Source organism: Cricetulus griseus (assembly GCF_003668045.3).
Source record: "Cricetulus griseus strain 17A/GY chromosome 1 unlocalized genomic scaffold, alternate assembly CriGri-PICRH-1.0 chr1_1, whole genome shotgun sequence".
Taxonomy (NCBI): Eukaryota; Metazoa; Chordata; class Mammalia; order Rodentia; family Cricetidae; genus Cricetulus; species Cricetulus griseus.
The window spans coordinates 120,993,267-121,020,811 of NW_023276807.1; the positions used below are offsets into that span (position 1 = coordinate 120,993,267).

General features: G+C 38.9%; 1 protein-coding gene across 2 annotated transcripts; it reads left to right on the forward strand.

The window, feature by feature from the left end:
• The first annotated feature begins 2,577 nt into the window (after positions 1 to 2,577).
• Positions 2,578 to 26,672, forward strand: Pi4k2b (phosphatidylinositol 4-kinase type 2 beta). 2 transcript variants are annotated; one of them, XM_027386960.2, is made up of 10 exons: positions 2,578 to 2,842; positions 10,842 to 10,978; positions 12,852 to 13,052; positions 13,662 to 13,793; positions 15,412 to 15,565; positions 17,220 to 17,287; positions 19,142 to 19,241; positions 22,745 to 22,878; positions 23,401 to 23,460; positions 26,499 to 26,672. In XM_027386960.2, exons 1-10 carry the CDS (start codon positions 2,593 to 2,595, stop codon positions 26,670 to 26,672), a joined length of 1,410 nt encoding a protein of 469 aa, XP_027242761.1. In that variant the 5' UTR covers positions 2,578 to 2,592. The 2 variants fall into 2 exon arrangements, with proteins under 2 accessions (XP_027242761.1, XP_035309381.1); XM_035453490.1 differs by lacking the exon at positions 10,842 to 10,978 and adding an exon at positions 4,404 to 4,466 and having other exon boundaries at positions 2,593 to 2,853.
• Positions 26,673 to 27,545: the final 873 nt, after the last annotated feature.

The window sequence follows — 27,545 nt, forward strand, 5'->3', positions numbered from 1 at the left end:
TACTATGCACTGTGCAAGGCAGCTGGCACTCAGTCAAAAAACTACCGTCTTACTGGGTTAAGGACTTGTGGGACACAGCTCTTGTTTTTAAAGCAGCTAAAAACAGGAGGGGAGTTCTGTAAAGGACTTGTCAAAGTACAGGACCCTTAAATTTGCACATATTCTCTACCATAATCCTTACTGCATGGAGGAGAGTATGCAAGGAGTTCAAGAAAACAACAGTTGAATTATTGGAAGACATTATCAGAAGTTTGACTCCAAACAAGACAATTACCTGCTAGAACAACACTCATTAAGGGAAAAGACAGAATGTAGAAGCTCAGTAACACATCATTCACTGGATCCTATATCTATATCTATATCAACAGATATATAAATTTGGCTTGTAGTCAAGAAGTAGGAGTAGAAACTGACTCCATTCTGGCCCAGATGCCATTTAAACAGTCATTATATGTTTTCAAGGACCTAAGAAAATACATGGTTGTGATGAATAAATAATATATGGGAATCTCAGCAGAGATATAGAGCTAATGTGTGCTTGTGAAAATTCTAGAACTAAAAATAAGATTCGGAATTTTTTTTAAAAATGTACTGAGTTAGTTGAAGGGTTATTTTATTGGCTAACTAAAAGGTCAATGGACATGAAATAGATTAAGGGACATTTCCAAAATAAAGGAGAGTGATTGAAAACTATTTTAAAAGGAAATAGGTAGGTAGAGCCTTGGGGCAATATTTGTAAGTCACACACACACACACACACACACACACACACACACACACACCTTTTTAAATTAAAAAAGTAAAATTATTTATGAAGTCATAAATGTCAAAAAATAAAAAGTACAAATACACAATAATAAAGATTGTAATAACTTCCTCTCAGTAGTAGACCCAGATGAAAAAGTCTGTGGCCAAATGGGTAACATTAACAACACTGGCAGTGCTTAAATTATTTATAGGAAAACTGGGAGATAAAAACCACTTGACTTTAGAATATATGTTCTTTGTAAAAATGCACATAAGATGCTGGGCTATGGAATGTTATACTTTAGCATCTCTGTTGTTCACAGTGCACTTGTCCTACTGTGCTCTTTCTGTTGGTGTGATAGATACCATGACCCAAAGGAAATTGCGTTTATCTGGCTTACATTTCCACATCACAATATTAGCACTTAGAGAAGTCAGGGTAGGAATGCAAAACAGGAATCTGAAGGCAGGAACTCAAGCCAGGACCATAAAGGAACACTTGATTACTGGCTTGCCCCCTATAGCTTCTTCAGCTTTCTTATACAATGCAAGATCACACGCCCAAGGGATGGCATCACTCACAGAAGGTGGGACCCTTCCATATCAATCATTAATCAAGAAATGCCCCAAAGATATGCCCACAGGCTAATCTGATAGAGTCAATTCCTGAATTGAAGGTCCTTCCAGGGGACTCTCTTTTGTGTCAAGTTGACAAAAACTGACCAGCACAATACTTAAACAAGAAATAATTTCTAGAAAGCCCTTAAGTACTCAAAAATAACACATTTCAAAGAAGTAGGTCAAAGAAGAAATCCTAAGAGTAATTAGAAATTGTTTTCACTGAGTCAAAAATGAAAGTACAATGCATCAAAAACAGTGGAACGCAGATAAAGCAAAGATATGAGGGCAACTCATAGCATCAAAGGCATTATATTTAAAAGATAGGAGCCTGCTCAATCAACGTTTTAATATTTGCTAAACAACTAGTTAAAGAAAAGTGAAACAAATGAGTATTAAGAAGCAAAAAAAAAGTCAGTGAACTAGAAATCAAAAAATTAACATAGCCAAAATACGGCCTTTTAAAGAGATTTTTTGAAACATTGATACACCTTAGTTTAGATTAGTCAAAGCAGAAGAAAACTACATATTTCCACTGCCCAGAAAGTCTGAACAGAAATTCCCTGATCGATATTAGTACCAAATACATGTATATAATATATAAATTATGGTAACATTACTTAGTCCAGATTATGTCTAAAGAGACTTCCTGCTCTCATGGACTTCTTCTATAGCAAAATGTTAGTCAAATATAGATAACATTTGGTTTATTGTAACAGGACAGGACTATTCAGGCTCTGTCCGAAGAGAAACTCCCAGTTTTCATGAACTTTCAGTGCAAAGTGTTAGTGATATAAATGTATATAATGCATATAATAATAAGGGAGGACTATTTAGGTTGGAGGGGATGCACCTCCGCGGAAACGACTCTGGTCCTGGTTCTCCCTTAGGAACCACAGCAGCTGCTCACAACACCTACCTGGCTGGAGATACAGGTGGCCCGCCAAGACCTGCCCCGCCCCGCCCCGCCCCGCCCCGCCCCGCCCCGCCCCGCCTCACTTGCCCCTCCCCGGCCCTTCTGCGCAGGCGTGTGGTAGGCGTCCCGAGACTCGAGGGGCGGGGGCGGGGCCGGCGGCTGGGCGGGAGGGCGGGGCGGGGCGGGGCGGGGGCCCGCTGGTGGACTGGTGAGGTGGCGTCGGTGCGGTCCGGCCGCCGCGGTTTGGCGCGATGCTGAGGCCCAAGCCTGGAGCCCGGCCGCTGTGATCACCCGAGCCACCCGCGGATACCATGGCGGAGGACTGCAAGCCCACCCGCCCCTCGGAGGACGAAGACGAGGAGCGAGAGCCGCTGCTGCCTCGGGTCGTCTGGGCCCAGCCACGGAGGGGCGCGCCCGGGAGCGCCATGAGGCTGCTGGCGGACGAGGGCGCTGTCGTCCCCCGCGAGCCCGGCACCGACGAGCCGTCACTAGCGTCCGGGGACGCGTCGACCTCCGCGAGTTTGTCCATCGAGCTGGACCGGACCCGCTTCGCGGGCTCAGGTGCGACCCGTGTGCGCGCGCAGCCCGCCCCTCCCGGCCTCAGTTTACTCTCACCTTTCCCTCTGTGGCAGGGGGGATAGTGACCACTAAAGGCTCACTCTTTCGGCTCCCCAAGAGAGTCAGCCAAGGTGGGAACCAAACACTGAGGGAAACTTCACTCAAGAGCGTGACGTAAGTTGTTTGTTCAAATTTGGACTTAAGTTCTGAATTAAGAACTCACAACGATCCAGAAAGTTCTCCGCCGAGTCGTGAGTTTACAGCGTGGATGACAGCCGAGACGTGTAAAAATGACCAGTTGCTGCTGAGACAAGTTTTAAAACTTTCTATTAAATGTTGCTATTGTGACGTTAGCCAGAGGGGGCAGAGGCTGGTGAAATATTGTCGCCGCTCTGCAAAGTCTATATTTGTGCGTTTAAAAAGAAAACACCTTTTCATTATCATGTGGGCTGATTTTAAGTGGACTGGATGAAAGAGAGGCTAACAAGCGATGTTTAAACTAAACTTTAGACATGCTATTGCAGGCCTGGATATCTGTGTGGTGAGTTTGGGGTGGTGGAGTGTAGTTTGGCTAACTTGGCTGAGATGGGGTAGATTTGAGATCCATCTGGAGTGTAGACAGGCTTGTTTCTAAAAACAAACAAACGAAACTCCTACTTGTTGGTGTTAGGATGGATCCAAAGAAGTGGTATATGCACTGTTGAAGAGCATCATTCCATGTGACCGTTTATGGAAAAGCCACAGGGAAGGTAGTTTTTATTAATACTGCTTATTTTCCTAGAAGTTGCTAAGTTTTACTTGACCTACTAATGTGCAAATATTGCTTGAAAGGATTTTGGGTAGAGCAAGTCAAGAGTTCTAACTGAAATTTTATTCAAACACAAATACTCTTATTATTTAATAAGAGTCCTAAAGGAAACGGTGTCTGAAATGAATTAAGAACATATCTGCCATTACCATGATGTCAGCTGATGGGTGGATTTGCAGTACAACACTGAAAGAGCAAAGGAATGTGAAGTTTCCCACTTCACAAGTGAACCCCAGTTCAAGCAGCCTCAGTGGACACATTGACCATATACGATATAGAATCCGGTCTGTGAGTTAACTGAGATCATGTGGCTGCTACCTGACTTTTCTTGCCCCAGAGTTACCTTGTGTGTTATATTTAAATAGAGCTTAAGGTTTTAAAAGTACTTTTATTGTTTCACAGGGTTTCGTCTGTTTTTTTCTCCTGTTTGTGGTAAACACAGTCAAAGCTAGAAAAAGCCAAAAGAGGATAAGAATGTGACAGAATGCAAGTGGATTATCAGAATTCTTACCTTCTCAGTAGTGATATTTCTGTCACAGTTTACAATTTGTTAAATTTGTTTTTGACATTTTATTAGTTCTTACAGCAGTATAGTAGTTTAATTGTCATTGACCCTCTTCATTGTTGTGAGAGTTGAAAATTAATAAAACTGTAATAACTGGATGGCTCCTAGAACTTCAAGAGTAAGTAGTTTGCACAAAGTCAGATATCCAGGAAATGGTAAAACTAAACTGAGCCTACCTCTTTTTTTTCCAGGTCCTGAACTCATTTTGCTGTAGAACTCTGTGTTATGAAAGAACTGCTACTTTGGGGTGTTATGTGGGTTTTCTTTTTAATAGGATTTTAAAATAGTTTTAGACCATAAAAAAACTACTTAAAATGTCCAAAACTCCTAAAAGGTTTATGATTGAATAATTTAACTAGTTTTTTATTTAATTTTTTAAAGTGTTCATTAACTGCTTTGTCTTTTTATCTACCTATCATTCAGTTGCCTTGGAACCATCTTTAATTTCAAGATATTCTTGCTTTTAGATCAGTGTGGACATCTGTGGTGTTTAACTATTTTGTTTATATAGACAGGAACTTTATGTACTTGAGTCAGTGGAGAATGTCATGCATCTATTATCTTTATATTAACAATGTAGTCGGCAAAGTCTAGATGTCACATAAACTAGTCAGTGTTCAGTCATCCTAATCAGTGAATCAGATTGTAATAAAAATGGTATTTAATACCTGTGTACCAGTTGTACATGCTGGGCATAGTTTCTGCACTTCACATATAATAGATCATAACTAACCCTATGAAATGAGTACTACTTTGGATTCCAATAAAAGAAAGCAAGCTTGATTTGGTGGTACATAACTGTGATCCCAACACTTAGGTGGGTGAAGCAAAAGGTCAAGCAAAAGACATAAGGCTATCCTGGGCTGTATAGTAAGTACCAGGCTAGCCAGGAAAGGGCAGGGGGAGAAAAAATAGATACAAGAGTTAGCAGCACAGGGTAGAGAGACATCCCAGCAGTTAGCAGAGGACCCAGCATCTACATGGTTGTTCACAGCTTTTTGTAACTCCAGTTCTTAGGCATCTAATGCAGCCTTCTGACCACCATGGGTACCAGGTATGCACATGATATACATACATATGCACAAGCAAAACATTTACATACATGAAGTAAAATAAATACATCTAAAAAGTAAATCAAGAGTCAAAATGTAACTTCCTGGAGCCTATTTCAATGGAAGGAACCCTTAATAGCTGGTGGTAATGATATTGTCTGATCAAGGAACAAGAGGCTAATAATGAACTATTTTAGGGCAAGTTTTATAAGAATACATATTTCCTGTGTCTTGACAGTCCAGCCATAACTGAGATTTGAAAGTAAGCAAGTATGGTACTAAAGATTATTGCTCAGTTGGTGCTTAAAATACAGCTATTACAAGTTGAGTGTGCTGACTCCTATAACAGCATGTAGAAGGCTGAGGCAAGGAAAATCAAGCATTGGATTAAGGCCAGCCTGGGCTTGGTGAGTTCAAGTCTATCTTCGCCTAATACAGCAAGACTCTTACCTACAAAACAAAACAAAATATGTAGCCATTAATATCCATTTATTACAGAAATGAACATTCATCAAATATCTGAGTATTTACTGGTACTAGTAGAAAGCAGGCCTTTAAAAAACAATAGTAACCCATACCAAATGGTGGTCTGTATTTGACTGGTGTATCCCCACATAGCTTTGTAGCCTGTGGTCACTTAACACTGACTTTGATGGACTATGTATGTGAACTGATAGGGAAAGCTGAGAGTTCCTGGGAGGCATGGAACATGGTCTTAGATAAGAGGACCAGTGTAGTGGCATCACTTGGAACTCTTGAGGTATGTTTAATTACCAAACTCATTAGCACTTTTTCTAGAAGGAATTCTAGTTAATGGGTAAGATGTAGGAAAAAGGAGTAAGATGAGTTCTTTGTTGGTTTATTTAAAGGAAACCATATTAAGATACCATGTCTGCTTATTTTCATCTAACTATAAAAGGCTACACAGCTTTTTAGAACCTGTGCCTTCCAGAGCACCTATTTAATAGCCTTTGGTATGGTCAAATGGATACTTTGTTAACTTTTTTAGATAGATTTGTTGAGGGCCTTCCACTTGCTAGTCTTTGTTCTAGGCACATGTGATACACCAGAAGTCAGTGCTTTCCCAGAATTTAGTTATTTTGTTACAGTTTTAAACAACCAACAGTGAATAGGAGTTGTGGGAGGGAAGCTTGGTTTTCTGCGGGAACAGAAAAGACAATTCAGAGCGTAAGCTGCATGGACATCTTTGAAAGTCAGAAACCTGAATAAGGCTGGAACTTGACTACATAGATGTGACCCAAATGGTGCTGCGAAGATAAAACTGAGATTCTCCTTAGAAAATATATTTTGAGGACTAAAGCAATGACAGGTGGTTAAGAAGGCTTATTACTCTTGTAGCTGATCCAAGTTCAGTTCCTGGCACCCAGGTAGGGCAATTCACAACACTAGGGTTCTTGTGAACTCTTGTGAACTCCAAAAGCACCTCCACTCACACATACACATAACTCCCCACCATGCACATATACACTTAATTTAAAAATGTTTTTAAAGAAGAAAAAATTGAAAATTTTATGACATGGACAAAAATAAAAGTAACAGTTTATCCCTTAAAAGTATGAACATAATTTTAATTTAAAAAAATTACAAGGGTCAGGAGTATAATGTAATAGAACAGTGCTACTCAAGGGGGTCTAAGTTCAGTCCTTCACAAAAGATTGTCTTTTACTACTGAAATTCAATCCAGATGCCAGCAACAAGCTTTCTGACCAAATCATCCATAGCATATTAGGCACAGAGCAGTGTGATATCTGTGGGTGTTCTTCAAGTTAAACCTATTACCAGTGTGTATTTAAACTGCTAGAATGTGGGGAGTTGTGTAGGATGCAATTGCCAAGGACACAGCTGATGAAAAATTAGCTATTGAAAACCAATCACTTTGATTTGAAAATAGTTGAGATGTAGCCTTTTCTCTAATGGTAATTAAGACCAGTTACATTAAAGTACCTTTGTAGATTGTGTTGTAAATCCAGGCCATCTTCAAATAAGAGAATGACCATTTTCAGTGGAGAGGGTAATGTCTCATTAAGAGACTGAGAACATACTGGCTTATTGTATGTTCTCTTGATTGATCTGATTTTGGTTGAAGCCGAATTACTAAATATTTAGAGAGTGGTTGTAGGTTCCATGATAAACTCTAAAGTGTAACCCATGTGTCAATTCAGTAACATTTAATAGTAACAGTATACATGTTATATCCAAAGGAACTATTGAGGATGGGAAAGATCACAGTAGTCTACAAGTTGAACCATTTTAATATAAATTAGTAATGTATGGCAGGATCCTGAGTAACTAATGCAGTATTAGAAGGCCTCGTTTTTTTAAATTGGTGTCAAAAAGAGTGTCTCTGTTCTGCAATAGATTTGTTAGTTCTAGAAGCCCTGTTTTATGGAATAATCATGGAAAACTGAAGTATGGGATTGGGATAATGCCTCAGTGGTTAAGAACATAAACTGCTCTTCCGAAGGACATCGGTTTGGTTCCCAGTACATAAGTGTCAAACTCTCTGTCATCTGTAACTCCTGTTGTAGGGGCTCCAGTGTACTCTGCAGGCCTCTGCAGGTACCAGGTACTTGGTGCACACACATATATGGACCGACTTGTCTTCCTTCCTTCCTTCCTTCCTTCCTTCCTTCCTTCCTTCCTTCCCTCCTTCCTTCCTTCCTTCCTCCCTTCCTTTCTTTCAGACTGGTTTTCTCTCTGTAGCATTGGAGCCTGTCCTGGAGCTCCCTCTGTAGACCAGGGTGGCCGAACTCACAGAGATCCTCCTGTCTCTGCCTCCCAAGTGCTAGGATTATAGGTGTGCGCCACCACCACCCAACAATACATTTTTTTTAATCTCAAAAGAAAAATGAGTCATGAAACAGGCAGGAAACTAGGCTATGGAAAGCCTGAACACTTTGATGTGGAAGGTAATGGAGAGGGAAAGGCTTAGTTAGGGAATTGTGAAGTGATTCTTGTCTGTGTGAAGAACTATTACAGAAAGGGGTAAGTAGACTTGGTGTTTGCTTCAGTTAGCAGGTCCAGATAGAAAGTAAAGCTACAGTAGACTTCATTTCTGCAAAAAGAGGTTTGTGTTTGTTTTCATGCATATAAAAACATCAGGAAAAGAAATGATATCTCTTTGAGATTGTTTTGTTTACTCGCCCTCTCAAGATTACTTGCTGGTGATGTATTTTGGAAGGCACCCCAGTACTAAAAACAAATAAGTAACTTTTCAAGATCGTTATGTTGTTAAGAACTGGTCCACTGGGGCTGGAGAAAGAGTTCTGCTGGGTACAATTCCCAGCATCCACATGGCTGTTCACAACTATGTAAACTCCAGTTCTTAGTCAAGGAGATCCAGCACTGTCTTCTGCACCCTCCAGCACCAGGCATGCATCTTTTGCACATATATACATGCAGGCAAACACTCAGGAAGTAAAAATAAATACTTTTAAAGGAACCTATAAGAAATGTTATTTGACTAATGATAATGGTTACTGGTACCTGTATTATTCAAATAAATGTAAATGCTCACTACATACTGAGTTCTATTCAAAGTGGCCAGGGTTAGAGTTCTTCACTTGATTCCTAAGGATTTTCAAGAGATAGACAAGGATTGTTTGGAATGAACACCTTGGTTGTATAGACATGCTTAAAATACTTTGTTTATTCTTTTGAGTAGGTAATGTCCAAATAGCCCTTTTTGTAATATTTTTGTCAGCAAAGACTTTAGAAAAACAGTTTTATTTGCCTGAATTAAAGAAAGTTGATTGTGTTTTGAATTTTCATAATAATGTACATAGAGAATTGAAGTATCTTCCAAATTAAAATGGAAGTGGCTTTCAGCTTGTCTTCCCCTTCTAAATGATTCATTATTAATTCATCAGCAGGTGATTATTGAGTGCTTATTATGTTCTGGAAACTGCACGTTCTGGGGACCCAACAGTGAAAGAAACTCTTGTCTGCTTAGAGCTCACAAACAAATCAGGTGATAATGCCCAAATAAAGTGGAGATTAGCAGTTGGGTCAGGGAAAATAGAGGCCATAAGGACTTGACCTTTTGCTTAGAGTGACATAGGAAACCCTTGGGCTGTTTAGTACAAAGGAGTGATTGTGAGTTGGTTTGATATAATTTAGGAAAGAGTTGATAGGGCTGATTTCATTGTAGGAGTAGAGGTAATAAGAGTTTGTGTTTTGGATACTTAATGGCTTACTATAGGTCAAATGTGGAGATTGAAAGTGTGAGGTCATTGATGAATCCAAGGTCTTTTTGACCCAAGCAACTGGAAGATAGAGAACTGGCAACGCCTGGAATGGAATAGGCAGAGTGGCTGTGTTTGGGAGAGGTGGTAGAGATAAGGAATTGAGTTTTGAGTATGGTGAACCTTGAGCTTGTCTTTTAGCAGCCAAGAAAAGATGTTGGGTACAGTAATGGAAGTTTGGTGCTAAAGCTGGGAATGGCAAGTGTTGATAAAGGAGAACAGGAGAGCATGAACTAGACCTGGGTATACATCATCTGTTGAAGAAGGGTGGAGGAAGGGCTGTAGAGAATCAGGGGGTAGCTTGGTGAAAGTGCACTTGTAATCCCAGAGCTGGGGAGACAGAGACAACAGATCCCTGGGGCTCACGGGTTAGCCAGCCTCAGTTAATGGGCAGGCCCTGGTTCCCAATGAGAGACCCAGTCCATTCTCCCAAAAAAGTTGGTGCTGGGGAGGTGGTTCAGGGTATAAGGGTGCTTGATGCCACACCTGACCACCAGAGTCCAATCTCCAAGACCCATGTGGTGGAAACAAAAAAGATTCCTGAAGTTGTCCTCTGGCTTCCATGTATGAAAGCATGCATACATACCAAATAAATAAATAAATAAATAAATAAATAAATAAATATTTAAGGGGAGGGAGCTAGAGAGATGGCTTGCCTGTTAGGAGCACTGACTGACCTTCCCGAAAACCTGAGTTCAGTTCCCAGTACCCTCGTGGTGGCTCACAACTGTGTGTAACTCTAGTCCCAGAGGATCTAATACCCTCTTCTAGCCTCCCAGGATACCAGGTACAGACATATGTGCAGACAAAATATCCACACACATTAAAAAAAAAAGACCTAAATATTATTAATTTGTTTTTGTTTTTGTTTTTCAAGACAGTGTTTCTCTGTGTAACAGCACTGACTGTCCTGGAACTCTTATCTGTAGCCCAGGCTGGCCTCAAACTCAGAGGAACCCTCCGCCTGGCTACAACTAAGTATTTTTAAAAGGAGGGCATGTGCACCAGTCTTGAGGAATACGCTTTGACCTCCAAGTGTGTATACCTGAATGCATACACATGTACTCCCTACAGGAACACACACACACACACACACACACACACACACACACACACACACACACAGAGAGAGAGAGAGAGAGAGAGAGAGAGAGAGAGAGAGAGAGAGAGAGAGGTCAGCCATGAGGATCAAGGCTGACTATCTGATATTTGATTTCCTTTCCAGTACCTTACTGTCCTGAAGCCACTCCCACAGGTCCATAGTGTCTGCATCCACACAGCTGGTCTAATGCAGTGATTGCTGTTATTTCAGAGATAAATACCTTCTTGGAAGATCCAGAATTTGCTGATATTATATTGAGAGCAGAACAAGCAATAGAAACTGGAATATTCCCAGAAAGAATCTCTCAAGGGTCAAGTGGAAGTTACTTTGTGAAGGATTCTAAAAGGGTGAGAACTTCACATGTATTACACACATTTTGGAAGATACTACTTTAAATGTGAAATGTCCGAATTCCTGAAAATATTTTATTACATCTGTTTGGTCCCTCTTTTCCAAAATAAAGGTCGGTGGTTTCTGTTCTGTTTTACTAAGTACTCAATAATATAGAAATGCAGCTGATATTTTCCAGTTGTAGTTTGCTGTTCTGATATTTTCTGTTTGGTTTCAAGCATTTATTATACCCATATTTACTTGTGTATTTGTTAAATGCATATTCAAAGTCCCTCCTTTATAGCTCTGCTACCATATTAACCAAGTACAATGGAAGCTGAAACTCTCAAAACCTATCTAATGTCATTTCCCTATGCTTGATTTATTTTTTTAAAGGTATAGTTTAATACCTCTGAAAAGAGGCATCAGAGTGTAACAAAGCAGAATGAACTCTGATTCTGGAGTGGAAAAGACAAGTTGATATTCACTTTCTTCCATTCAGTCCAGAGTTTTTCAGGAATGGTACTGTCTTTTCCAAGAGCTTTCTGTGGGTGGTGGTGGCCTTTAATCCCAGCTCTTGGGAGGCGGAGCTAGGCAGATCTTTGAGTTTGGGACCAGGCAGGGCTACATAGAGAAATCTCATAAAAAAAAAAAAAAAGTGATTTTTTAAAACGTAATTCTATTTGTTTAAAAAAAAAAAAAAAAACCTGGGTCTGGGCATATGTGCCATGGTCAGACCCACATTTCTTTCATGGGGAAGTAGGAATTTGGGAGAAAGGATCTTGTATGTCCTGGGCTGGCGAACACCTGTTCTTCCTGCCTCATAAGTGCTGGACTTACAGGTGTGTATTTCTTGGTTTTATGAGGTTCTGGGTGTAGAACCGAAGGCTTCAGGCATGCTAGGCAAGCTTTCTACCAACTTCTTTCTTCTTTCCCTCTTACAACAAGACTTTACTACATGGTTCAGGTTAGCCCAGAACTCAATATTCTCTTGCCTTAGCTAACCCAGTTAATTGCTGGGATTATGGGTATGTGCCACCATCCATGGCCAACATTTTTCTTGCTGGGAGAGAGTTAAGATGGGTCATGAAAAATATAATGGGAAAATTTTTAAGTGAGAGCTGCTGATAGCATAGCCATTCAGTTATTTGTATTTTTAAGAATTACTTGAGCTTGGCGCTGGTGGTGCATACCTTTAATTCTAGCACTCAGGAGGCAGACACAGGCAGATCTCTGTGAGTTTGAGGCCAGTCTGGTCTACAGAGCAAGTGCCAGGATAGGCTCCAAAGCTACACAAAGAAACCCTGTTTTAAAAAACAAAAACAAACAAACAAAAAAGAATTACTTAAGCACCTACTATGTGTCAGGCACTGTTCTGAGTACTAGAGGTAAACTCTAATGGATTCCTTGTCTTTTTAGAATATTTAGCACAGCAGGAAAAGATAGTGTATATTTGAATATTTAGTAGATCATAAGTAATACATAATATTGCTTACATAAAGTGTAGTCTGAGGCAGGAGAAACTCTTAAGCTTGTGAGTTTGAAATCAGCCTGGACAGCCTAGCCATAGAGAGAGAAGGAAGGGTAGTGTTGCAGTGGGTGGGGCAGACTCCAATGTTAATCTGAAAGTGCTGCAATTCCAAACAGGTATGATTAATCTGGTTACAAGGCATGAAGACTTGCCTCACTTCCTAAGGTTTGTTAGAGCAAAGTTTGAAAAATACTGATAACACAGGAATATTGATTTTAAATTGAAAATAATTCTTACAATGTGATTGGAATCAATCACCTTAGTACTTGGAAGTTATGTGTAAATCTTATTTATTGCAATGCATTTAGTAGATTGTTATTTGCCTGTCCATATAGGATTTCTACTTTTTTTCCCTACAGAATATTATTGGTGTGTTTAAACCCAAATCAGAAGAGCCTTACGGCCAGCTGAACCCAAAGTGGACCAAGTATGTCCATAAGGTTTGCTGTCCCTGCTGCTTTGGCCGAGGCTGCCTGCTTCCTAACCAGGGGTACCTTTCTGAAGCTGGTGCCTACTTGGTAGATGCAAAGCTTCAGTTGGGCATTGTACCTAAAACAAAGGTAAAGGAGAGTTGGCTTTCAGCCTGTACCTGTACTTAGCATTTACTTATTTGTGGACACTCGAAGGATAACTCCCAATGATAGAACCTAAAGTGGAATTCCTTTTGTGATAATTCAGGAGCCCAGAGAGCTGGTTTCATGCACTCTGGTATAGATCCGTACAGTAGCCAAGGGAATGTCTGTTGTTCTGTGAGGTCACAGGATGCTGACAGAAAGGGAAAAGGACTTAGTATTTAGAAAGCAGGAAAGAATTGGGTAGTTCTAGAGGCCCTTTTGATCCTGCTGACAATAGATTACTGATGTGCCCACAGTACTGACCTTGGCTTCTTTTGGACCTTTATCTAATTTTATTTAATGCCTTCTTTAAAATGTTCATTCTTGGTTCTAAATTTCAAGGCTCTTATTTCACTGGAAACTTAGTGAAATAAGTTTTTATATTTTTTTTGAAAGAAATATGTGTCATTTAAAATTCTCTGACCTTTGTGAAGATTTCAGATTCACTGGGAGCTTTGTTATAGGGGTTGACCTCACTCATTTACAGCGTTAGAGTGAATTTGATGGTCTGTGTGAATAGAAATACCATAATCCAAACTCTAACCATTTTTCTAGGTGGTTTGGCTTGTCAGTGAGACATTTAACTACAGTGCAATTGACCGTGCAAAATCAAGAGGCAAAAAGTATGCCTTAGAGATAGTGCCAAAAGTAGGTAGAAAGTTCCATCGGATAGGACTTCCTCCTAAGGTAAGTTACTCTAATAAAGTTTTACTTTCATTTATTTCTTAAGCACCTGGGATGATGAATGTAGCCAGACACTGGGCATCCAGCTGTGGACTGTGGAAATAATTTTGAGAGAGAGAGGGTGGGGGGGAGAATATACCTTTTTTTCTTGAGCTCATAGTAATAAGCAGTTTCAATGCAGTTTGATAAAGCTGTTTAGGAGGTGTTAAGTCCACGGAGCTCTGAGGGGATAGAAAAAGGATGCCTTTTTCTTTCAGTGGTAGAGCACTTGCCAGGCATGCATATGCAAGGGCCTGGATCCAGTCCTTTAGGAGGTGGGGTGGGTTGGAGTGGGGCTACTGGATTAGGAGGAGTCAAAATGTGGTTTGAAAAGCTTTGTAAAGTTACTGAGAAAAGCCACAGGTCTAGAATTAGAGCTGGGTTCCAGCCTTTCTGATAACAGTCCCAGTTTTTATAAAATGAGATGAAAACACCATGACTGCCTTTTAGGTTGCAAGGATAAACTGAAGAAATTCACATCACTTGGCACATAGTAAAGACACTAAAAATGGAAGTTCTGTGTGTTTACTACCAGCCAGTTTTATTATTTATTATAAACCTCAGGGTCTTTTGGCAGCTAGCTAAGCAAGGATACAGAAAACTAATTGGAAAAGACATTCTAGAAAAATCTCTAGGACTTATTTTTTTAAATATATTTGGTTTATAATTTTATTATTGCTATTTAAGTTTCTAAATAATTTAAGTAAAAATTCACAATTAACTTATTTTTTTCTATTTAATTACATTCCAAGTACTCAGTTTTGAACATTTTTGCCATTTTCTTGGATATGCTAAAATAAGTGTGACAAAAGAGGCTGCTCGAAGGAAACCTTTAGGAAGTTGTTAAAATATCTGACAAGCATATAAAATGTTAAGCCAGGGAAGAGACTTCTTTATGGTGATTTGTTTGCATGCATTTGTGAGGCAGAATAGGTTGCTCATTACTGTATGTCATCTGCTGATGAAATTTGTATTCTGACATCAACTTATTTAGTATTAACTAGCAATTTTAATAATAAAAATGGATTTTCAAATGGGCATATCTTTAAGTGAAAGACTCTTTAAAAAGCCATTAGAAAGGCTACAATCAGTTGATTAAATCTTTAAAATTTATGATATGATCTTTGATCTGCTTAAAGAGTCCATTGTATTTTAAAATTTATTTTTTATACTCGATGTTATGAAAAGAATACGGAAATGCTGCTTCATCGAGAAAATTGCAATATCATGAAATAACCAAATAACCAAGATGGTATACCATTTGGTCTCTCGGTTAGTCACTTTAATGCCTCCTTTTAGGAAGTAGCACTCTTAAGGGTATCACCTTCAGGGCATATGTTTATTCTCTTTTTCAGTTTCCTAAAATAGCTCCCTAAAAGTCTTGGGTTGGGCCTTTTTTAGTTGCTGTGTGTTCTTGTGACTATTTAAGCTAGTGTGTTAAATGCTCTTAATAATCTAGATCTGTCTTATCTGGATTAGTGTGTTAAATGCTATTTTTCTTATGTGCTTGTGTAGCTTTCTGTACTGCTGAGAAATTTGAAAAGTAATGCCTTTTTTCTAACTATAGTTCTTGAAATTATAGATTGGTTCCTTTCAGCTGTTTGTGGAAAATTACAAGGAGGCTGAGTATTGGCTTAGGAGGTTTGAAGCTGAGCCTCTGCCTGAAAACATTAGAAAGCAATTTCAGTCACAGTTTGAAAGATTAGTGATTTTGGATTACATCATCAGAAACACAGGTATTGACATTCTCTCATTTGTTCAGTCTCTTTAGTTGTAAATCAAAGCCATAAATGTTGGTTCAAGAGTCCCAACGCTGAGTCCTCCTCAGTATTGGACAACAGAGGAAGCACTGACCCTCCTGGGCACGTAGTCCTATGTTGAGGGCCTGACTCCTACTGGGTCACAGAGAACTCTTCCTATCCTCTCAGGTGGAATTGCCTAAAAGCAAGACAAAGCCAGAAACTAGAAATGCTGCCCGTGTATATGAAAAGGTTCTTATTTTAATATTACATTATGTTGTTTGTGAAACATTAAGCTTTCTGTTTGTGCTGCACTACGAGGGAACAGTGGTGTAGATGGGGTAAAGCTGTGGTTCCCTAGACCCTCAGGTCAGTATTTCCTGAGAACCTAACCAACATGTATCTTCTCAGATACCACACTCTACAGAAATTACAAGTTGGGGCTAGGCCTGTGCTTCACAAGCCCCCCTCGTGATCCGCATGCATTCTGTAGCTTGGGAACTACTGCTTTCAAGTTTGTTTTTCATTACTTATATTGGCGTCTAAAAAGCATCATATAATTTTCTCAATTTGACTTTCTTAATTAAATGGTCTTAGGTTAATATTAAAACTGGTCCAGAGTACTCAAATGTTGAAACTGGGTGAGGCAACTTTGATTGTGCATAGCAGCCAGGGTAAATGTGCTTTCTTCTTCAAGCAAAAATACGTTATCTTTGGTTTTAATTAACCTTGATCTAGCCATTGCCCTTAACTTACAGAGTGGTTCTGGGGTGAAATCAGTTCATATAGATGAAGCTCTTAGGACAATAATCTGGCACAGAGAAAAGTTTAGTAAATGTCAGCTCATGTTGACCAGGTTTTTTAAAGTTGTTATAAATCAGAACTTCTCCGTTTTAGTTAAGATTTTTATTGCTCTGATGATCAAACACTATGACCAAAAAGCAAGCTGAGGAGGAAAGAATTTTTTTGGCTTATACTTTCATTTACTATTCATCACTGAAGGAACTCAAACAGTGCAGGAACCTGGAGATGGCTGATGCAGAGGCCATACTGGCTTGCTCCCCATGGCTTGTTCAGTCATTTTTCTTATAGAACCCAGGAAGCCCAGAGGTGGCCCCACCCACAACAGACTGGGCCCTCCCCATCAACCACTAATTAAGAAAGTGTCCTACAGTCAGATTTTATTTATTTAGTTTGGTTTTTCAAGACAGGGTTTCTCTGTGTAATAATAGCCCTTGCTGTCCTGGAACTCACTCTGTAGACCATGCTCACCTTGAACTCACAGAGATTGCCTGCCTCTGCCTCTCTGCCTCTCTGCCTCTCTGCCTCTCTGCCTCTCTGCCTCTCTGCCTCTCTGCCTCTCTGCCTCTCTGCCTCTCTGCCTCTCTGCCTCTCTGCCTCTCTGCCTCTCTGCCTCCCAAATGCTAGGATTAAAGGTATGTACCACCACTGCCCAGCCCTACAGTCAGATCTTATGGAGGCATTTAGTTTGTGTGTCAAATTGACATAAGACTAGCCAACACATCTATAGTGAATCTGTGCTACAGAAAACCAACAAACATCTCAAAACTTAGGGCTTAGATGTCTCCCCTTAGTACGAAGCTACAATATCTGTAAATATCAACTAACAGACTTTCTTTTCTTTTGAAAGACAGGGGAAATGATAATTGGCTAATCAAATATGAAAAGACAAAATATGGAAAGAAAATTGAAAGTCAGGTAAGGAAAACTTAATAAATAAGTAAAAGTATGTATTTAGTTTATATAACAGATTTCTTGAAGTTGTTCTTCACCTTGTTTTTGAGACATGATATTTCTTTGGAGCTTGCCAAGTAAGCTAGGCTGACTGGCTATTGAGTTCTCTGCCCCCTTGGCACTAACATTATAGGTATGATTGTCATACCTGACTTTTCACATGGGTCCTGGGTATGAAACTCAGGCTTGTACTGCAAGCATTTTGCCAACAGAGCCATATCCCCAGCTCTGGACTATACTTCTAGAGCAAAGCCCCTCTATTCCCTCTTTCCATCCTGTCTCTTTCTTATTTGTATTAGAGACGAAGTATGACATCCACTCAACTTTCGTAAAGCTTTTTAACATTTGTAGAGATACCATTTTTACCTTCCTTTTGTGCAATTAAGGTTTCTCATATTTAGGGATATGTTTGTATTTACTAATTCCATTTCTTCTGAGTATTTTAATTCAATGATAGGTAATACAGCATTACATAATAAAATGGATATGTGTTTTACTTGTGAATCATATCCTCTGAACTTTTAAAATCTTCTACTGGTTTAAACTTATAAAAATATACTACATAGATGCTCCATACTATCAGAGTTACATATTTCAAATTCATTGCTATTAACTGGCTACCTGTCTCGGTTCTTTTTCTGTTGCTGTGAAGGGGTACCATGACCAAAGCAACTTATAAAAAAAGAACATTTATTAGAGGCTTCCCAGGGATTAGCATCCATTGACTGTTATGATGGGGAGCATGGCAGCAGGCTGCTGGCGTTGTGCTGGAGCAGTAGCTGAAAGCCCACATCTTGGTCCACAAGCACAAGGCAGAGTGAGCAGAGAATGACATGGACTTTTGAAACCTCAAAATCCACCCCCAGTGACACACCTCCTCCAAGGCTTCACCTTCTAATCCTTCCCAAACAGTTCCATCAACTGGAGACCCAAGTATTCAAGCATAGAGCCTAGGGGGGACCATTCTCATTCAAACCACCACAAGTTTAAATTTTAGCTTTCTAAAAGATACACTTTTGGGATAGTTTTTAAGTTTAAAAAAAATACATTATAGATTGTATAAGAAAGCTTCTTCAATATTTAATCTCTTATTTTTTCAAGTTATCACTTAAACTGTTGTATCACTTTGAAACGTTTGTACCATAAGAATTTTATCCAGAAAATTTGAAAATTATGTATGCACATTACTTAGCAATATCAAAAAAACAAACTTTAATCATAAAGTAACATGGGTGGATCTTAAAGGTATGCTAAGCAAAAGAAGCTGTGATGGGGGCTGGAGATGGCTCAATGGTTAAGATCACCAACTGCTTTTCCGGAGAACATGGGCTCAATCCTGGCACCCACATGGTACCTCACAACCCTCTAACTCCAGTTCCAGGAGATCTGCTGCCCTCTCCTGGTCTCCGTGTGCATGAGTCATACATGCAGGCAAATACCCATAAACATAAAATCAAATAATGTTTTTAAGAAAGTAACTAGACAAATATCAAACATTAAGCAACTGGTTGTCTAGACTCTTACTGTAAAGTTAGTATTTTCAAACTGTCTTCTCCAGAGTGGGAAAAAATTAAATCATTTACTTAAGTAAATACATAATTCCAATTTTTAAAAATAGCAATTATGAAGTGTTTACTTATTATAAAGATTCTCTTCCTTCCTTGTATGATTTTGTTTTACTTTCTAGAAACCTAATTTTAATTTTATAGCTTTTCAACAGAGCATGCATTTAAGCCCCAATAATAATTGTGAGTAATTAATCCTTTGGAAATATTTTTGTAGAATCTATTATTAATAGTTCATTTTTCTCCTCTTTAGGAATCAAACTGGATTGATGATAAGGAATTGCTCATTAAAATAGCTGCAATTGATAATGGGCTAGCATTTCCCTTTAAACATCCTGATGAATGGAGAGCATGTAAGTATTTAGAGTTCTCCTAGATGGAAAGGGTAGACTTGACAGATGGAAATAGCAGACAAAACTGGAGAAAATGTGATAAATCATTAGGGCTCTGTTCTGGCCCCTGGAGCTTAGAAGGTACAAGTGACTTGGGTCTTACTACATATTGTTTATATACTTTTGGGTGACCTTGTTTGGCTTTAGTCTTGGAAATGGGTTGGGTAACTTCTGATTTCTAAGGTATTAACATATGTATGCCTTGGTAGAGCTGTGTGTTGATGCTTTGGGCTCTATTCCTTTATCAAGATTCAGACTTCCCATGCCACTTCCATGGTGTTTCAGTTACACTTCCTGCCACAGATGATTGTTAGTGATGAATTTGGAGCTGGTTTGGAACATTTCTGTTGTATTTAAAATTCTCTTCTTCCTCCTCCTCCTCTTCCCCCTCCTCCCCCACCCCGAGATAAACTTTCTCTGTGTAGCCTGTAGACATTTAGAAATATTTTAATCTAAAGATTTCTATATAAAATATTTCTTGCTGGGAGGTGGTAGCACACACTTTTAGTCTCATCACATGGTAGGCAGAAGCAGGCAGATCTCTGAGTTTGAGCCAGCCTGGTCTACAGAGCTAGTTCCAGTACAACCAAGGCTACACAGAAAAACTCTATCTTCAAAACAGAACAAAACAAAAAGTTCTAAATCAGTGGATTTTGAAAAAGGTACTTTCAAAGTATCTGTTAGTACTGTTTTCCAGTGTACTGTACTATGATATATAAATATGACCTATATATTTTTTCACTTAGTAATTTCTTTGTGATTATAAACATGATCAGTTTAAAGGATTATATTTGAAAGACTGTTTGGGCACTAAGTTTCCTATATTTGTTCATTAAAACTTGTTAGTATTAGTCCTATGTAAACAGACATTTCCTGTCCTGACCACCAAGTCTCAAATAACTGATTCAGAGGCTGAATATGAATTATAAATGATTGGCTGATAGCTCTGGCTTGTTACTAGCTAACTCTTACACTTAAATTAACCCACATTTCTATTTATGCTTTGTCATGTGGCTCATGGCTTGTTACCTAATTTTTTATACATCCTGTTTGCTGGGCAGCTGGCTAGCTGGTGTCTCTCCTGACTCCACCCCTCTTCATCCCAGTATTCTCTCTGTGTCTGGCTGTCCCATCTATACTTCGTATCTGGCTACCAAGCTATCAGCCTTTTATTAACCAATGAGAATAATACATATTCACAATGTATAAAATGATTATTTCACAGCAGTCCTAGAATGCCCTCCACTTGTCTTTAGCCACTTAATCTGTTAACTTTTGAGAGCCCAGAACTAATTTTTTTTTAATCAATTTCTTCTTCCATCATTTGGGTTTGTGTTTCATATGCAAAAGGCCCAGTGTTTAATATTCCTGGGTTCATTTGTGTGAAATGCAATACACTTTATTGTTCGGTTTTTTGCCCTTTTTTTTTTTTTTCTGTTGTAATGTTGCTATACTGACTTCATTTACTTGGTAATTTTTCTATTTTTTTTTTTTTAACTTCCACCATTTTGTTTTAGGTGTATGAACCAAAACAACAGATGATTTCTTTTAACCCAGTCTGAGTCTTTCATTGGATACTTTAAAGTGTTGGTAAACTTGGACTTTTCTTACTTTTTTTAAAATTTATCATAAATTCTAATTTGTTTCTTTTTTCTTTTCCCATGTTTTGTGGAACTAATTTGAAATGCCTTGGTTGCATTTTATTTTTCCCACTAACCATTTGAAACCTATATGCAAATTGCTTTTTTTAAAGTGGTAAGTTTGTAAACTTCCTATAAAACATCTGGGAAGTTTTGCCAAATATGCAGTTGGGGATCAGTGGTCTGGAGCATACAGAAGAATTGGTATTAAGGGTGTAGGGATGTTTTAGCTGTTGTATTTATAGCAAAGCTATGGCTTTATTTACAGTCATCCAGGGAAATCATGGAGAACAAACACAATCGCCTAACACAATGCCAGGAATATAAATACTCAATAAAAGTTTGATGAGTGCCTAATGAATGAAGGAAAAACGGGACTAATAGAGTCTTGGGGAACAGTAACATTAAAAGCCAGCAGAGATGGGGAGTACCTTCCTTCCAAGACAGAAAGAAAACTTTGAGAGAGTGGTATTCACAAAGTTGCAATGGAAGAACTTCAGAAAAGAGATGAAACACAGCACCTTGCTGGTTAAGTAGCCTGACTCATGTGGGCTGTGAGAGGCCATTAGGCAGGCTCAGGGCATGGAGATGGCGATGGTAGATTGTGATAGTAGAAGTTGAAGGACAGGGATTAGAAGCAGAAATAGACAAAGAATAAGAGCTTTTTAAATGAAATTGTTAAGAGAATGGAGAGAAGAAACATCTTAAAGGAATGTGGGCCATACATGTAAAACTCACAGCTTAAGTCTCACACTGTGTTAAGAGGTGGATAGAAATCAGGGATGAATCTAAGGGCAGTGGACTTTCCTCATTGCTCTGACCAGATGCCTAATTGAAACAATCTAAGGGAGGAAAAATATATTCTGGCTCAAGGTTAAGGGGATTCAGTACATCCATGATAGGAATGGGTAGTGGAAGAAACATTAAGAACATGATACAGGCCAGTCCCTGTGTGGTATTCCTGTAATCACAACACTCCAGGCAGAAGCAAGCAGCTTCAAGGCTAGCCTGGTCTGTATAACATGTTACAGGCTAGGTAAAGGCCATATAGTTAAAAATTTTTGTGGGGGAGAAGTACAGAAGCATGAGGCAGGTGCTTCACATTTTAACCCATCAAAACACCACAAACTATAATTCCCTAGCCTAACTCCTGTAGCCCTACATCTGCTTCATAAGCCAGAAGGTTCCATGACTTCCCAAACATCACCTGCACTTATCAGGTGTTCAAACATGACTTTTTGAGGGGCATTCCCATTCCTCGGACAAGAAGAGTTATCCAGTTGGTGATGTCTCCTCCTTTCCTAGAAGATTCCACCGATTTACTAGTCTTCCTAGTCTATTGCTAAGCTACTTCCTAGTCCTAGACTTTTTTATCCTTTGCAACCATTCACTCACGTCCTAATTATTTAAAGTTTTAGAGCTTTCCCCATGTGCAGGTTCCTCGATTCCTGATCATTTGTAACTACAGAAGACAGGAACTGTGATCCATGGTACTTGATCTGCGTGTGTGAACAATTACAAGTTCCCACCAATTTTTTTAAATCCCAAATGTAATGTGTTCTGATACAACTTTTTAAGATAGGACTGTTTGAATTAGACTCATTATTGAAACCTGCCTCTTTACTGTGTGAAGCTCAGAAACAGAATAACTTTAGATAAGACCTTCCTGTGCTTTGTCAACCTGATTGGCCCTCAGAGATGATTGTATTCTTTGAATTTCTTTTTCTTTTCCTATCTGGGAGAAGCTGGGAATCGTAGGGAAGACTGGGATAAATGTGAGTCTGAACAAGTCATTTCTACTCATTAACATCTATTCTCTACTAGACCCGTTTCACTGGGCTTGGCTTCCTCAAGCTAAAGTTCCTTTTTCTGAAGAAATCCGAAACTTGATTCTACCCTATATTTCTGACATGAACTTTGTACAAGATTTGTGTGAAGATCTTTATGAACTCTTTAAGGTAAAAGGTTTAATTTGGAGGGTGTTTTGACTTCCTAAGCATAGTTATTATTTTCCATATTAAATTTTACTTTCGGGCTGGAGAGATGGCTCAGGGGTTAAGAGCACTGACTGTTCTTCCAGAGGTCCTGAGTTCAATTCCCAGCAACCACATGGTGGCTCACAACCATCTGTAATGGGATCTAGTGCCTTCTTCTGGCATGCACTGTATACATGATAAATAAATAAATCTTTTAAAAAATTTTGCTTTCATTTTTATTTCTGTGGTGCTAAGGATTGAGCTGAGGGCCTTCTGCATGTTATGCACACATTTGACCACTGAGTTATATCCTCAGCCCCATATTGTTTCCAATGAATGTTGGAACTGTAAGTCAGGCTGCTCTAAGAAGGGGCCACAGGCTGGAAAGCTTTCTTATGGTCTTGTTTGCTACATAGAAGGATTTGTTTTAAAATTTGGGATTTGTTTCAAAGCTGTCGTTGTTTAGAACTGTATTAACTCACCTCCTCCCCATTTCCATAACAGACTGACAAAGGATTTGACAAAGCTGCTTTTGAAAGTCAGATGTCTGTGATGAGAGGCCAGGTAGGTCACTTTTTGACACTGTTTGTTAAGAATGTCTGCTTGAGACACTTACCAACTTCCCCCCACTGTGACACCAAAGTGTAGTTCCTAATGCTATCTGTAATGCTGAACCTAGATAGCTCAGATAATACTTAACGTTGGTTCAAGTAGTATTTCGTTTGTTTCCCTATATATTAGCTGTTTTCCCCTTGTGTGCTGTTGGTTTAACCAGTTGTTTGCTCAGCATAAATGTGTGCCTCCTGGCCCTTTAAGTACTCCACGTGGAATCAGGGTTGCACAATGCATGTAGGCAAACAATTCATTCTCCCACTGAATCCTCAGCCCCATTCGTCCCCATTTTGATGACTTTTTTCTGAGTGTCCTACCTTTTTCTTCCTCAAAACACTTGCACAAACATTTCCATACCAGATTCTTCTGCCAGGAGGTAATTTTCCATCTGGAACACACTTAGCTTTTCTAGAGCAGTTACATCAGCAAGGTTATGTGCTGACTGTGAGGGGACCACATGATTTCAGCTGAGTCTTTTTACTCGCCTCCTCAGCACCTGGACCTGAGAGAAAGACTCTAGGTCTGTGGGTGTGGGCCTGAAGGTCATGCTCACTCACAGCAATACCATCTGGTTCAGCTGTGTTCCAGAAGGAAGATTTGAGATGAAAACTGTCTTTAGTGACTCCAAACTAATGTCCTCATTCTAAGAGCATACTTTTAATACAGTGTAGCCATTTGCTACTTTGTTGTGTCAAAGATGAGTCTAGTTTTTGCACTGACTATTGAATTATACACAGTGGTATACTGGTAAATATTATGAAATCAGATCTAATTAATAAGATAGAGCTAAAGTGCAGAGGCCCTTAAGAGCTAGAGTAGGAATTCCACCTGGAGGGGATTACAGACGTTATGAGCTGAGCATTAAAGAACTGTGATAGGATAAAATCTGAAATCGTGTGAGGGTTCCTGTGTGCTCACAAGTCACAAATGTGTATGCATGTGTGTGTGTGTGTGTGTGTGTGTGTGTGTGTGTGTGTGTGTGTGTGTGGTGAAGTTGTGGTAAAGTTGTGGAGGGGTGAAGCAGCTGTCTGTGCTTCACAGATGAGTCAGGCCAGAATGCCCAACTAGGAAGCTGTCCTGTAAGTACAAGAGACTTATACTTACATAGCAAGTGTTACCATCCCCCAATGGATTTAACTATATTTTTTGGTGGAAGGAATTAAGGCACAATTTGACTTTTTGCTTGAAACAAACTAATTTGACACATGAGTGTGGTTCATCTTCTAGACTTTTGTCCTGAAGGGTATATATTCTCCTGGAGATCTGTCCCAAGTTCTCAAGCAGCACCTGAAACCCAAGCAAGCACTGTAGACAAATAGCCTACGATGAAACTTAATTAGCAATGGTGATTTTTACAAAATGAGATAATTATAATAATATACTGAAACTTACAAATTGCTTTTTAAAACTTTTCCTTTTAATAATTTCAAATTGATATTGACTATGATAGGTAACTGAAACTCATAAATAAGAGGGAACTTCTCTGTGTTTTTCTTAGGGATGGCATTTTAAATTTAAAACATTATGAACAATTGTGCTTCATTTATAGAGTGAAGTTCACACATGATTAATTTAAAGTAAAACGAAACAAAACTACCTGTCTGAGAAGGTGATGACATTGAGGTCTGAAGTTTGATAAGACATGCCAGTGGGTATCTGCTGTCTAGTGTTCATTTATTCACAGCCTCTCATTCACAAATAAGTTATATATTAATTACAAAAATAAATGTAGTAGAGCTGGGCATGGTAGTTAGTACACATTCATAATCCCAGTACTCTGGAGGCAGAGACAGAAGGATCTCCAAAAGAGAAAGAAAAAAGTGCATGACAGGGTCAAGATCTGAAGAGAGAAAGGAATAAAATGATAGTGTCTTGATTATAAAATTTGACTTGATATGCTAATTTTGATTTTAAATATGTATATGGTTTACATATGTGTGTATAAGGTAGATTTTTCTGTACCTCCAGCCAGCTCCCAAATAATCAGAGACTCCTTATTAATTATGAAAGCTAAGATGATAGCTTAAGTTTGTTTCTAACTAGCTTAAATTAACCCGTTTCTATTAATTTACTTTCTGCCTTGTGGCTTTATTACTTTTACTCTATACTGTCCATGCTACTTTCCTACTTCCTCTGTGCCTGGCTTTCAACTCTGTCATCTTCTCAGAGTTCTCTCTGCCCCCAAAATCCTGCCTAGCTATTGGCTGTTTAGCTTTTTATTAAACCAATCACAATTACAAATCTTCACACAGAGAAAAGGAATATTCCACAACATGTGTGTGTTGGTGTGTGTGCATGTTGAGATAGCAGATGTCTGCCTCAGTTGCTTTCCTCCTTCCATATTGAGTCTCTCCATGAACGCAGAGCTGGCTGTTTTGCCTAGTCTGGCAGGCTAACTTGCCCTGAAGATCTCCTGTTTCCTCTTTTCCTGCATGTACATGTGGGCCACCCCCTGCCTTGCTTGTATGTGGGTTCCGGGAATCCAGACTCTTTTTGGTCCCCATGCTTTTGTGGCAAGTGCTTTAAACAGTGAGCCATCTCCCAGACTCAGTTCCCTAGTTTTAGTTGGATTTTGAGCTTTTTTGGTAGCCAAAAAGCATAATGTACCTTGACCATGTGTAGCTCTCTGATTTTAGCTTTTTTTTTTTTTTTTTTTTTTTTTTAACTGTGTGTTTATTATAGTAGTCATGTCTGGAAAAAAGCCTTAGAAATGGCAGAAAGGCAATAACTTTACTTGTTGAATAAGTAAATAGTAAGGCAAACATTTAAAACAGTATTTAAGTTCTCTGTCAGTGGAATGTATAAAATCTCTTGATTTCTCTAGTCTTCTGATTTCACTGCTGCCGGACATTGGCGCGTTCTGCAGTAGTTTGCCAGTTGGTAAAAGCTGTTTAGATTCTAGTCTTGTGCATCCATGTGTATTTATATACATATGTTACATACTTACAGCACTTACTCCAGATTGGTGAGAGTCTCTCCTCTTTCCACAGATCTTAAATCTCACTCAGGCACTGAGAGATGGGAAGAGTCCTGTGCAGCTGGTGCAGATGCCATGTGTGATTGTGGAGTGCAGTAAAAGCGGCGGCCAGGGGCGGGTTGTACACCTAGGCAGCTCCTTCACCCAGACGGTCCACTGCAGGAAGCCATTCTTTTCCTCCTGGTAGCAGATGTAAGGGGAACAGCTGTATTGTGTTACTATGCTGATAAAATATTACACTGATGTAAATCTGCTGCTGAGAGCAACAGTTGCCAAAAGCTCAAATAATTCAAGTCTTTAAATAGATACAAAATAATACTATATTTTGAATGTAATCAAAAGTTTACAATTTTTTGTCCAAATATTATAAATTTCTATTTCAGGGAAGAAGTGATGTATTGCCTATATTGTATTTTTATAGAAAAATTGTATTTTATGCTGTTATTACTTTAAAAATAATTTCATGGTTTACACGTGTTAACATGACTATAGTTGTTTTATAGAATTCCAACTAGAAGAGAAAAGTTGACTTTGAATACTGTAACATTTTATGTACTTTTTAAATATGAGAAAAATCTTGCATTCATTCCAAAAGACCTTTGAGGTTGGCCAAGCCAGAAACTACTCGTGTAGACTCTTAACAGGAAAAAAAAAAAACAAAAACAAAAACAAACAAACAAACAAAAAAACAGTAAGAATAAAGCTTCATTTTAAAAGCTGCTACTGTAAAACTGGAATAAGTGCCCAAAGGTGGTCGTCACTGGGGACCTGAAAGTTAAATTTTGCTTAAGTGACAGTTAGATGACCATATTATTTTTGTACTTTGGTGTATTTGTTGGTGAACTATTCTGTTTTAGTGAGGGAGAAAAATCTAAAAACATCTCCCCTCCTTTTTTAAAAAAAGGAAATAACTGAGAGTTAAATGGAATAATGTGAAATTAAGGTAATCTCCAGTATTTTAAAATTACAACATTGCCTTAAAAATCCCCTTTTGTTTCTCACATGGGATCAAATAATTGAAAATTAGTTCAAAATACTAATTCTAACCAGTTTAGTACTT

What these genes read in the sequence shown, in the direction of transcription:
- Pi4k2b (XM_027386960.2), top strand. Translation starts at nt 2,593, where the DNA reads ATGGCGGAGGACTGCAAGCCCACCCGCCCCTCGGAGGACGAAGACGAG. An exon ending in TTGTGAAGGATTCTAAAAGG is followed by an intron (nt 10,979 to 12,851) that starts GTGAGAACTTCA and finishes TTTTCCCTACAG; the next exon opens with AATATTATTGGTGTGTTTAA. An exon ending in GAAAGAAAATTGAAAGTCAG is followed by an intron (nt 17,288 to 19,141) that starts GTAAGGAAAACT and finishes TCTCCTCTTTAG; the next exon opens with GAATCAAACTGGATTGATGA.